Genomic DNA, 12,916 nt, shown 5'->3' with positions numbered 1-12,916 from the left:
CTGGAACAGGTTGCCCAGAGAGGTTGTGGAGCCTCCATTCTTGGAAACATTCAAAACCCGAATTGACACAGCTCTGAGCAACATTCTACAGTTAACCCTGCTTTGAGCAAGGCCATTGGATTAGACTATCTCCGGAGGTCYCTTCCAACCTCTGCCGCTCTGTGATTCTATGATTCCAAAAGACAAGATGTAGTAGATGACTAAGACAAGTAATCGAGTTGGAGACAAGATGGTGGATTTGCACAGATTGTAGTATCTGTAATCACAGTTCAAGAGACTACCCTTCTTTCTTCGAACCTCTGGTAACTTGTGCCTTTGCTTTCTCCTCTCCTCTCTCTACCTCCCACTAATCTATTTTATGCAAACAGTATTGTAGGTGGTGCTTGTCATCTGAAATTGTCAGTCTCGTCACTTGATATGCATACTGCTTTCTGTCTGCTCTATTCAGATTGTAAACGTTGAGAAAAGGCAAGCTCAAAACTTTCTGGATATCAGATCCCTTTCAAACTGGATAAAAACACCATTAGTCATACTTAGTTGGGTAAAATAGATGAGGGGCTTTGTTTCACTGAGAAGCTGATATCTGATAGAAAGAGGCACTAATGAAGACTTCATTTTTATATATGGAAGGAATTGATTTTTGCATTTTAGAATAGATTTTTAAAAATATACTTGCGTCTTAATTATTAACTAAACAGTTTTAGAAAAAACAAATAAAAAAAATACAAACAAGAACAGCTTTGCAGATTATTTTTCCCAGTTCAGTGTCACTCACTTAAAACTTCCTCCACATAGACTGAGTGCCATCCATCTTATCCTGATTTGGGATTTTAACATTTTACTTCTAAAACTGTGTCAACAGCGATATCAAGAATTCATACAGTATTTTTCTATCAGAGACTATAAAATACACGTTTTACCTTTAATATAATAAGATCAGTTCATTAGGCTTCATATACTGTAAACAGCTTGGAGATGTATACTAAACAAGCCAGTGAAAATTCATACCCAGAAGCAGATGGTGAGAAAAGCAAAGCTAAGCAATAGAGGCTTAATTGAAAATTCTATCCAACTAAGCAAAACGGTAGTATTCTATATTCACAGACATTTTCTTCAAAAAGGAACCCAGTGCTTCGACATGCAGATTGAAGCAGGGAAGGGYACTTTTGTGTCATTCATCAGGCCAATGACTACTTGGAGACTTGCCACCAATTAAATAGAAACACACCAGTATTCATGTATAGCTGGCAGAAACTCCATAATGCTGCATGCTATGTAAAATTTTATGACTTGTTGTCTTGCCAAGAGCAACACACTAATGCTTTTTCTGTTAAATTAAAAATCAACAAGAGATTTTAAAAAAGCCTTCGAAAAGAAGACAAGCAAGTAATTCTATTTACTATGGTACAGTTCTCATTCCGAATGAGTCAAATTAATGATGCCTATATAAATTATGTGAGAAAAGGTCAGACTGTTACAAAGTTTTAAATGTTACCAYCTCCTTCTCTACCACAATAATATTCAAAGTGGAAAGAACAAAAAGTAATCCTTTGGTCAACATAAAAAATAAAGGAACACTGACTGAAGAATATTGTGTTTCGTCCCTGAAAACAACAGTACAGTYATTATAATTACACTGTTTTCCTAAGTGCATGCACTCATTTATTTCATGTTGTAGCAAGATTTCTTAGCTTTAACTGATGATTTCATTGATGTGATTCAACTTTTAATATGAAAAAATTATATATGCATAGAAAATGAGGAGGACTACATGGCCTGATACCACAGATAATCTGAACCCAATGTTTCACTAGTTGCTCTGTTAAAATTTCAATGTAAGAAATAAAAAAGTTCAATTTCAACAGTTAGGAGTCAAAGAAACTTTAAAGAAAGAAAACTTCTACTTTTCAGACAAGGATACTCAATTTTCAAAATTAGTATTAAGATATAATAAAATAAAAATCCTATGGCAGAAAAGAAGACACATCAAGTTTCATAACAGTTCAGGCTCACCTCTAACCCTTTCAAGCTATACAAAATCAAGTTTCTCACTAAATTTCTTACAAGATCCCATTTTATCTTCTATTTCAAGGCCATATGGGYTTTAGGGGAAAAAATTGCTTTAATAATCAAAATACTAGTATCACCAAATGCAAGACACAATATTCATTTCCTGAGGGCCTCTAATAAAAAAGTCACAGGTAAAGCAACAGCAAAGGAAAAAAAATTATGAAAATGTCACATTAAGCGCTGTTACTACTTACCTTCTAGGTGCTCCATCCTCATGTGGTTGAATAATTACCACCTTTACAGTGACTGATGTGCGTAAAAGGTCAATCATTTGTTCATGAGTCAAAGTCGCCACAGCCACTTTACAGATCTCAACCAGGCGGCTCCCTTGCCTTAAGCCTGCCTTCCATGCAAAACCAAAGGGCTCCACATCTGCCACTATCCCTTCAAAGTTCACATGGAATCCAAGTTGGCCCAAGCCATTCCTCCGAAGGGTCATTTCCGTGGTTTCACATCCTCTGGTCACTATCTAAAGAAGTATCAGATTGTTAAGCTATTGTCAGGACACTCATTTCTTTGGACACAAACAGATCAATTTTCAAGTACTATAAAGCTATGTATGGCTTGACATTAAATATCCTCAGCATACTAATGCTAACAATTATTTTGACATCTGTGGTTGAATAGTTTCCTGTATAAAACACGAACAGAACACTTYACAGTCCTAAAATCTGACATCCCTGGAGGGGAACCAGCTGTCCTATGTTAAATTCCTCTGCTTTCCCCACCTCAACACAAGGCCATTTATATCTTATTGAAATCTTAACAGCTGCTTCAGCCTCAAAACACCAACAAAGCAAAATGCAATCCTGTCAGCTACTTCATTCTTGTTGGCTGACTGACTGCAGGTGTACTGGCATTTTTTCTTCAGTATTTAACAGTATTAAACTTGATAAGATGAGCCACACTGAATGAAAAGCTTTGGTTCTGGCAGTTATTCTTCCTCCAGCCCTTAGCAWCAAAGATCCTATTGATTTATTTTGCCTTGCTATCAGATACTTAATTTGTACCATCTCCAGATACAGACATCATAAAAATGGGGTAAGAATGCTCATGCCACTGGGAAATTTAGAACCAGAAAACTGAGATTTTTCATATTCAATTTGAAGTAATTCTGTCAACACACAGAGTGCTCAAGAACCTTCAAATTCAGATTTTTCTAAGTATATTTATTTTTATGTACTATCTAACAAATCCTCAACAGTTTTGCCCAGTAAACCATAATCATAAAACAGCATGTCTGCTGGGACACCGCACCAGTCTTTCACCTCTCAGACGACCAAATTCTAGGTCACATTACAAGCTAAGTTTAGGAGTCACATTAACATTCCCTTCAGTCAATGTCACAAAACCAGTACCTATTTTAGCTCTGCTAAAATTACAATTTTGATTAAAATTACAAAGGTACATTACTCAACTTTAGGCATCCTATTTAAGGTGCTTAAGTTAGGAGGCTAGCATCCCTGTTCCATCAGCTGCACAAGACAGGTCTTCTCCAAAGGTTGTTTTAGAGCTTGAGCTTAATACAGGAGTCTGGTTTTAGGAGAGTCTTTCTCCTTCTCCATTGACTTTGGGAGCAGGAATCTGCAGAGACCAGCTCCCTAGCTTATTGCATGCTTCCCAAAGGGGCATAATCTATCCTCACTCAGGACTGCACAGCATCAGCAACTGCCTGCTGCTGTGAGTGTGCATCTCCACCATCAACAACAGCAATTAACACACAGCCAGCATTAAGCTGCAAGTTACATTTGTAGTTTCCTTTGTACACTTCCTGTTTAGAAAAGCCTTCAATGTCCAAGTTTGTTTTAGTGTCAGGCATAGGAGGTCTAATTTCTACTCCCTTCCCAAATCCAGTGGCTGACTGGAAAAGCTTTGGAGTGTTTACATAACTTATGCCTGTAACCTGGCCAGCAGAAAGTCACTGTTACTTTATAAGTAACAGCACTAAGGCAGTAAGCTACAGTGTCAGTAAGTTTTAAAGCACTACCACTATTGCCTTTACAGAATATTTTCCATATGGTATCTGTCAACCAGCAGGAAAAATGAGAAACTATACATATGAGAATCAAGTGCCACAGGACAATAAGTTATTGTATGTTTGCTGATCTGAGGAAGCTGATYCATGCTCGTGTTTTTAACCTGCAGTAAAAACCAAGGTAATGAAATCCACTTACTCCTCATTTATTAAGAGCTGATCTTCATTGAATTCTGAAGTACTTTGACAACTTGCAAGGGTCTGATACACTGCAAATCATTGCTTGGCAAATTCAGGCTATTTAAACTGTAGTAAGCTGAGTTCCTACAGCCTCCAGTTATTTTTGAAAATATGGGCTTCAAAGTTGAAATGCGAAAGTCATTATTGGGATGTCTAAAATATATTCTGTAATTTTTGTTCACAGATAGCGTTATGGGTCTTTCTTTTTTAAAAACAGTAGCAATTTCCTTTGTCAATATTCAATAGTTACTGGTTTCTTTTAATARCTTTCCATTTTAAATACAATTTTCAACATCATTTAGTAAGTGCAACGTATATTAATGCCACACCAAAGAGTTTCCTTAAGTTATTATAAAGATAATCTGAGGTTTCTATAACTGTGCATATAGGATTAAAGTTATTAAAAAAGCTGAAAACTTTAAGCTTTTACTTTTATTCCAACATTGACCTTTATCTGTCTTGGCTAATTTTCAGACTGTTTCAAAACTTACAAACTACAAAAGTAAAAAATTAATTTTCAGCTCTTCAAAAAGTTTTCCTAGATTTCTGTCACAAGTTTCTAAAATATATACAATATTCAGTCATGCAATGAAACGGAGAGCCAGAAGCCCAACTGAGAGAYGGAATTTTATCTTTACCAAAGTACATACAAATTCTTCTTCTGCGGCAGATACTATTATAGAATATTGCCTAGGATAAATACACTAGCTGAAATATATGGATTTCCCCAACTTAGAAGTTAAAAGAGAAGGAAGATAAACTTTCTTGCGAAAGATTCAGCTCTTTCTAAAGAAAAGTAAAAAAGATTCCAGGACACCTCAAGTCCTCCAAAGGTATAATMCCTAAAATATGACATTGTAAGTTACATAGTAATGTCACACAACACAYAGTGTTGCTCTACTTAAAATAGTTATTTTTGTTTATTTGGTTATTTTCCCAAATACGTAGTTGTGCACAATCTAAGAGATGGCTTCTCTGCAACCCCTTAATACAAATGAACTTCAARTTGATAAAGGTACTTTAAATTGCAWGAAGATTCGAGTGAGAAGGGTTTTTTTTAGTATACAAGCTTCCAATGAACTGTTGTCTATTCTAAGATTGATATCCAAAGATTCATTCAGAATTTTTATTCAATCTTGAACCACTCTGCCACAACATTCAGGTTCACTACTTTTTCTTCAAATAGAACCAAGTCCATAGTTTGCTTTTCCTTTTCTCTTCCCATTCTATATCACTAGATATTCTCCCTCACAAATGCAGATTTGATTCCAGCTTGACAAATCCCAGCTGTTTTTTTCTACTCCAGAACTGATTTTTTTGGTCCAAACTAAAATCACAATCTGCTCCTCTACAGCTTTTCACATCTTTTCTTAATTCAGATATTCAGAAAGTCTTCCTTATTCATCAGCATAATATAAAGTCAGAAAATAAAACATAGTTATCTCTCCCAAAATCTCATAAAGTAACTCTCTTTTTTTTTTTTTTTTTTATTCTCTTTATATTCTTCTTTAAGAAATTATCTTACTAGTGACTGGAAATGGTTAATCTTCTGCACACTGAAGTTTGACATTACATCACAGTTTGAGCTTTAATCCTTAGCCTCTCCTGGCACATGTGCTTGTTGATCTTAGCTGTGTTCTGAGGCAGTTAAAAGGGTTTTAAAGTATACATCTGCAGTGTTGAATCAGAGTTTTACATAACTTTTAGTGTTTGTAACAGTCACCTCTGAGCTTCTGTGTCYAAATGTATATAAGGACTGTTTAGAAAGTATTAAACATCACAAGAAGACTAAATATTAATACTCAGCTTTCAAAAAGATGGAAAAGAAGAGGAAAAGGAGAAAAAGATGAGCTAAGAGGAGAAATTTTTAAACAAGTACAACAGCTAATCCTTTTAAGTAATATAAAAGTTGAATGGCTATGAGTGAAAGAGGCAGTCAGCATTTACAAGAATAAATACTTGAAGTTAATATTCTTGTAAACTTAGCAATAACAGATGCTAAATTTTTGTTGCTTACAGTCAACTTGAAATTGTTTAGGTCAAAATCTGATCAGAAAGAGGAAGTATTTGAGTAAATTAAACAACACTACTGTAACAGATGGCTACTTCTGAATAAAATAGGAGAACATTAAAATCAAAAAGGGTCAAACTGCATTAACAGTTGTCTCAAAGTTATCATTTTTATAGATAATCACTTTGTTTCTAACAGCTTATAATTATAAATTATAAATTATAATTATAAAGATTTATCCTGAGTAATTTAAACATTTTAAATAATTTTAACATTTAAATAATTTTACGTATTTTATAAGACAGAAGTGATAAACAGAAAAATAAATTGTCATCATTGATGACAGCAGAAGCTTTCACTAAGGTTTTGAACCTCATCTGCTTYAAGCAATTTATATTTTTAATTTAGCAATACCTTTATAGAAGAGTACACTGTTTTTTAGAAGGAAAACATCTGTGTAAGGAAAGTGAAGGTTAAGACTAACAAAAAGGTTAATATCACAGTGACAAGAGGGGTCTAAAGACATTAGTCTATTGAAGGACTACCTGTACTTTGGAAGAAAAAGGTGATTATTTAAAGCATAWTATTGTGCAACGCTAAACATTAAGGCAGAACTAAAAAGGCCCTAAAACATTACCTCAAGTTCTGCAATCCAGCTCTTCCAATGTGACAATCATAATGATTTCTTTTCAGTAGAAAGCTTTCTAATACAGACAAAACTTACACCATTAAGATCATTTAAATGAAGGCCAATGGGAAAAACGTAACCAAAAGAAGATACATCAACATTTTTACTCTTTTTACTCAGTCAGTTCATTTGTACTGACTGGAGTAGTTACAGGACAGTTTTGCTAACAGGGTCATCAAGTGCCTGAAAAGCTTTATCCAGTCAGCTGTAAAAACTGGAATTGGTCTAGTTACCTTCACTTCTTAGAGTTCAGCATAGAGAAGCAAATCAGCAGTACCACTTATACAAATTGTTYTGCTAAAGTTCACATAGATTATTATAAAAGTCAAAATGAATRTATTTTACACATTAAGATTTTGTATATTCTTTAATTAAGGTACATTTCCGCCTATAAAGGTGTGATTTAAAAACACATTACAGGAAGGGAAGACAAGAACTTAGCCTTTCGATCCCAATTTCAACATTAAAACCACCCCTAGCCTTAGGCAAGTCTATCAAACTATCGGTATCAGATCCCACGTCCCTCAAAATAGGTTGATAACACTTATCTCATGTTTTGTTGTGAGGATTATTGTCTGTAAAACTCTCAGAAGATTGAAAATACTATTCAAGCATAAACATAGGACATTTTTAATTACATCTCAAAGAAAATGCATCCAAGTAACTGTTGGTAAAAATGTTGGTACTCCAATTTAGAAACAGTACTTACTTCAAGTCTTTGAACAATTTCTCTGATGTCTTCAGTACAATTATCTGCTGCAGACAGAAGAATGCATTCTCCTCTTTCATAAAATACTTTGATGCTCATTAACCCAGATGTCCATCCAATAACGTCTCTGCAGGAGCAGTTAAACACAACATTTTTTGATTCCTTTTCAATCAACATGATAAATTCATTGGAGATTCCAAGGAGACATTCAATGTCAGCAGACTGGCCAAAATCTCGTGCAATCACATTCCACATAATTGCCCCAACACTGAATAAATGTGCATCTTTCCTTGGCTTCACTTTTTCTTTCTTTTTTGCCCCCAAAGTAATAAAGCTAAACTTTGCTGAAGTGTCCACTGTAGCCGTAGTAACAAAATTTTCTGCCAGATCTTTCAAGTATTCTTGACGTGTCCTTGTGGCCATGGCTCGAAATTTTTCCGATTTATGTGCTGCATTTTCYGCATTGATAACTTTGGCTAAAAGGAAGTCCCTAAAGACTGCTGACTTGGGAAAAGTTACTCCTTTGGGAATGGGTGGACCAAATGGAGGTACATCTTTTGATCTTGAAACACCAACACTAGAAATAAGAGAAAATAAATGGATAATTAGCTTTTTTTTTAAGGCATTCAGATATTCAGATAATAAACAGGACTATGACCTATACAGTCCATTTACAGAGATGAGTTTAGCTTTAACATGTCAATTTTTARATGAAAATTCAATAATAGGTTGGGAAAAACACTTAGGAAAACTATTAAATATAATCCCTTTTACACATCAGAAAAATTAAGAAGATGATCTGTTTTAGAACTGGCTTTTTTTAAATATGTAACAGACACTGTAAATGTATCTTAGTAAGACAAAGAACATCAAGGATGACTTTTTAGAGAGTCAGTGTCTCATTCCTTTTAATAGAATAAATACAAAAATGCTTTGTAAGATACTGTCACGTAAATGAAAGATCAAGGATTTTTAAAAGAGATTTCTTTATGTAAATCTGCCTATTTTCAGCTTTCACTCAGTTGTGTGATCTTAAAACTGAGAAACATATAAACACAAATAAAATTCTTTTCAATCCTCAGATATCTTGCAAGAACAGAGGAAAAAGTACCAGCRTCAAACAATTCTGTAACAGTCGCATTTTGCATGAGTTTAAGTTCTCTACTCTAAGCTGATGGAATTTCTAAATACCTGCAAATCAAATGATGGAATGYCAAAAATATTTGCACAGCTCATATCAAGATGTAAAGGAAGTAGAAATATTTGATACACAGCTACACCTACAACTAATAACATTTCACACACAACATATACATATATATGTTACRACACATAACATATTTCAAATGAAAAAATTTCCAAATACAGTGGAAACTACATAAAACCACTAGTAGTTTGACTGAAGTACAGTCACATTTGGGATTACAGACAACCATCATAAAATAATATAAAGTATGTCATGTATATTGCTCTGCTCAGCCCTGGTGAGGCCACATCAAGCACTGCATCCAGTTCTGGGCTGCCCAGTACAAGAGAGACATTGAGCTACTGGACAGAGCCCTCCAGCAGAGGGCTACCAAGATGATCAGGGCACCTCCCCTATGAGGAAAGGCTGCAAGAACTGGGCCTGTTTAAGCTGGAGAACAGAAGACTGGGGGGGGGGAGGGGTCTTATCAGTGTGTATAAGTATCTAAAGTGAGGGAGGGTGTCAAGGGGACAGGGACAAACTCTTTTCAGTTGTCCCATGGGACAGGACAAGAGGCAATGGGCACAAACTGAAGCACAGGAAGTTCCGTCTGACTGAGGGGGAATTTCTTCCCTGTGAGAGTGACGGAGCACTGGACCAGGTTGCCCAGAGAGGTTGTGGAGTCTCCTTCTCTGGAGATCTTCAAGGCCGCCTGGATTCAACCCTGTCTAACGTGCTCTAAGTAACCCTGCTGAGCAGGGAGGTTGGACTAGATGATCTCTAGAGGTCCCCTCCAACCTTACACATTCTGTGACTCTGAGATCCTGTACTTTTTAATAAATATAGAATAGTTACTTAAACAAACCCAGGTTCTAAAAGAAAGCATAAATCCAGGAAGATACCTGCTGACTACTGACTACCTGCAGCACTACTGTTGAAGTCCTGATCGTTATTTGGACAATTCCCAACTAGTTGAGAGTTATTCCTCCACCCAGGTTGAGTTGCTTGAGGCACCTTGAGTGTAAGAGTTAAGGTGAAGTGAAATTTGGGATGTTTTTGTGCTCTCCAAAAGCCTTGATTCAAGTGCTTAAAGACAGTGACTTATTCTGGTGTCATACAGTCAGAGTTTGGGATATACGTGTGTGTGTGTGTGTGTGTGTGTGTGTGTGTGTGTGTGTGTGTAGTACATACACACACACACACACACACAAGTTAACAGCCTTCTAAAATACTTTACTTTAAAATGATCTCATTTCATGAAAATGAAAGCATGCAATGCAAATTCTAAATTAGTTTCTGTTGTTGTATCAGCAAGTTTTATTTTCACAGTATTATTGCTCATTTTTTTGCCTATACACCAGCAAGACAGAGGTCTGTACATACTTATTTCAGTCTACAAATTATGTSCATGATTCCAAATGTGTGCAAGGTATTCACTGGAGTTTCAAACTTACAGAAAATGAAGTAGAAATTTTAAAATTGTGTATTATCTTGGAAATACAAAATTATTGGAACAGACAAATTCTTTGTAGACTTAATAGTAAATTTAAATAGTTATAAGGCTCTACTCACCTATAGCACACATTTTCAGTGCAAGGATTATGCACTTTGACTATGACAAATACATGTTGAAAGTGGGAACGAATATTTTTTGGAGTAAAAGGAAGTGCTCCTGGCTCTTGGAAGACAATTGTAACTATGTCATTTCCTATATGCCTTTTCCTTAGCAGCTGGACAAGAAACATGCATTGAAAAATTAGTTATTAAAAAAGAAAAGACATTTTTTCATTTTAGCAAAAGACAAACAAATAAAAATGAAGCTTTTTTCATAAAATATCATTTAATCAATCATATTCTGGATAGCTAGAGGTAAAGGATATCAGGTTGAACTGGAAGAMGACAGAGAAAAGAAATTGGACTAAACCACAAAAATACCAGTGACTTCTTTCACATCTCCACAAGAGTTCTGACCAGTTTCTATTGGTTTTATTTACTTCTCTTATTTTAGTGCACGAGTGTAGTAATCAGAAATATATGTTGCACCACTTAACTTTTATCACTATGTATACTTCTGTATATTAGTTTTATCTTTCTTATMTTTTTACAGCAATAGCTGCTTATATAAGAAAAATGTAATATTGCATTTCTTTTCCAATAAACATTCCTTTTGCACATTGCATTTTTATTAAACATTGGTTCTTACTATTATGATCTTAGTGTTTTTTAAAAATAGCTTATCATGAACACTAATCACAACTTATAACTATTGTATACTTGGGAACAAAGCTGAGACACAGAAGACCTATGAAAGAACAGCAGCTATCAGGAAAAAAAAAGACATTTCTTTTTTTAAAAAAAGATMTATTTTTTAAAAAAGTGACATCTCTCTTAAAATAACCTTGCTTAGAAAATACCTATTAATTCGCTAGAGGGAAAGAAGTAGTCTAGCATGTGCTAGGTTGCAAATATCCACCTAAAGTGTGGAAAAGAATTTGCTTTGTCAACTATACCTTGGCTCTTTAGCATTAGCGTAACTAAAAAAGATAAAAGAATAAGTTTAATTGATAACTTTATGGCAGAATAAGGAAAAATTTCTATACTAAGTTGATTTTCGAAATAAAATCTTTCCAGTGAAAGAACATTCACTTGTATTTTCTCAATTGCATTAAAAGCTAGTATTTCAACTACCCACAAAAGAGGTAAAGTTGCACATATTAAAGCCTAAGACCTGTAAGTATCTTGTACTACAACTGCTAAAACAATACATAGGTTTATATTCTAAAACTAGTGAAAATGGCCAAAATCATAATTTTAAAGCACTTAAATAACATATCTATATAATTTTAAACATAATCAAAATCTCAAGTGCTGTTAAAAAAAAGAGTAATGATGAAACTTTAGAACATATATGAGAAATAATATTTGGTGTAGGCCATGTTATTTAAGCCATGTTTTTCAATTTTTAATCAAAAAATCCCCCMAAATAACCGACTCTTTGAGCAACTTAAGATGTACATCCCGTTGCATACCAACTACAATAAAAGCCCACTATGGGGAACTGATCAGAGAACTAGGTATGTCAGGTATAATTTAATTTGTTGAGCTGGTTTATACAATCATTARATTGTAGTAGCGAAGCACAAGTTCATGTTTAGGGGTATTATTATTTCACAGGTTGGAATTTAAACTGAYGTTAGATTTGTAAGAAAACTTTCAATTATTAGGTAAAAGTTGATGCCTTGCTACCTTTGTTATATAACTAAATCTTCATCTAGAAAAAGTGGAAAATTAGAAAGTAACACCTTGTTTAAAATTAAATTCATTACTCGATAATCATTTTGGTAGATATTTTGAGGTTCTACTTGCAGCTATAGGTTGCTTAAGAACAACAGTCACTTGCTAAGGGACTAGTTTTAGAAGTGTTTGAAATTGTACTAGCAATAACAGTCTTTAAAATGAAGGTAGTTCTTCTACCTTCTTCCTAAACAYTTGTTTTAAGAGCTTAAATCTCTAAAGCGGAACACAAATAGTAAATAGGAAGTCAAATCACCATTTTTAASAACCTTACCAAGCTTGCTGTGATCTGAGAGACTTCTTCGACATTTTAAAATAACATCAGTGTAACACTGTTATAAGTAACTGTCATGCATAAGTGGTCAGTGAGCKTAAACACAATGCAAAGGCAAAACACTGTCGTGTCTGTGTACAGGGAATTATAATGCAAAGAACTGGAAAGGGGAGGGAAGTAAATTGGAGTGATCTAGAGGATGGARAGTAGTGCTCTGGACAGGACAAAGGAATAGGAGAAGGATCAACTATTGAATGGAGAAGGAGGGAATGCACACTTCCCTAGAAAATGTAAAGACTGCATTCTGAAAATGAAAGAGGAACCGAAGGAAACTGGAACTAAGCAAAAATGATTTATAACAATTCTTATTCTAGTTTCCATGCTATGACCTATATTTTCCTCCCAACTTTCATCTCCTAATTTTTATTTTTAAGGTTCTCCGTTTCCCCTTCCTCTCCCATTTTGAGGT

At 34.7% G+C, this 12,916-nt stretch overlaps 1 protein-coding gene across 5 annotated transcripts in view; it reads right to left on the bottom strand.

Moving 5' to 3' along the window:
- Positions 1–12,916, bottom strand: part of SIPA1L2 (signal induced proliferation associated 1 like 2) — a 150,507-nt gene that overhangs the window by 49,810 nt on the left and 87,781 nt on the right. For all 5 annotated transcript variants that reach the window (XM_085315472.1, XM_085315474.1, XM_085315475.1 and 2 more), the window contains exons 8-10: positions 10,452–10,609; positions 7,694–8,270; positions 2,265–2,539 (exon numbers count right to left, since the gene is read on the bottom strand). In XM_085315472.1, the coding sequence (XP_085171598.1) occupies positions 2,265–2,539; positions 7,694–8,270; positions 10,452–10,609 (1,010 nt within the window). The remainder of the gene's footprint in view (positions 1–2,264; positions 2,540–7,693; positions 8,271–10,451; positions 10,610–12,916) is intronic.

Source organism: Rhea americana, unplaced genomic scaffold (assembly GCF_003343005.1).
Source record: "Rhea americana isolate MKP2758 unplaced genomic scaffold, rheAme1 scaffold_43, whole genome shotgun sequence".
NCBI classification, from domain to species: domain Eukaryota; kingdom Metazoa; phylum Chordata; class Aves; order Rheiformes; family Rheidae; genus Rhea; species Rhea americana.
Note: the sequence above shows the minus strand (reverse complement) of the source record. Positions and strands in the feature narration are given on the sequence as shown.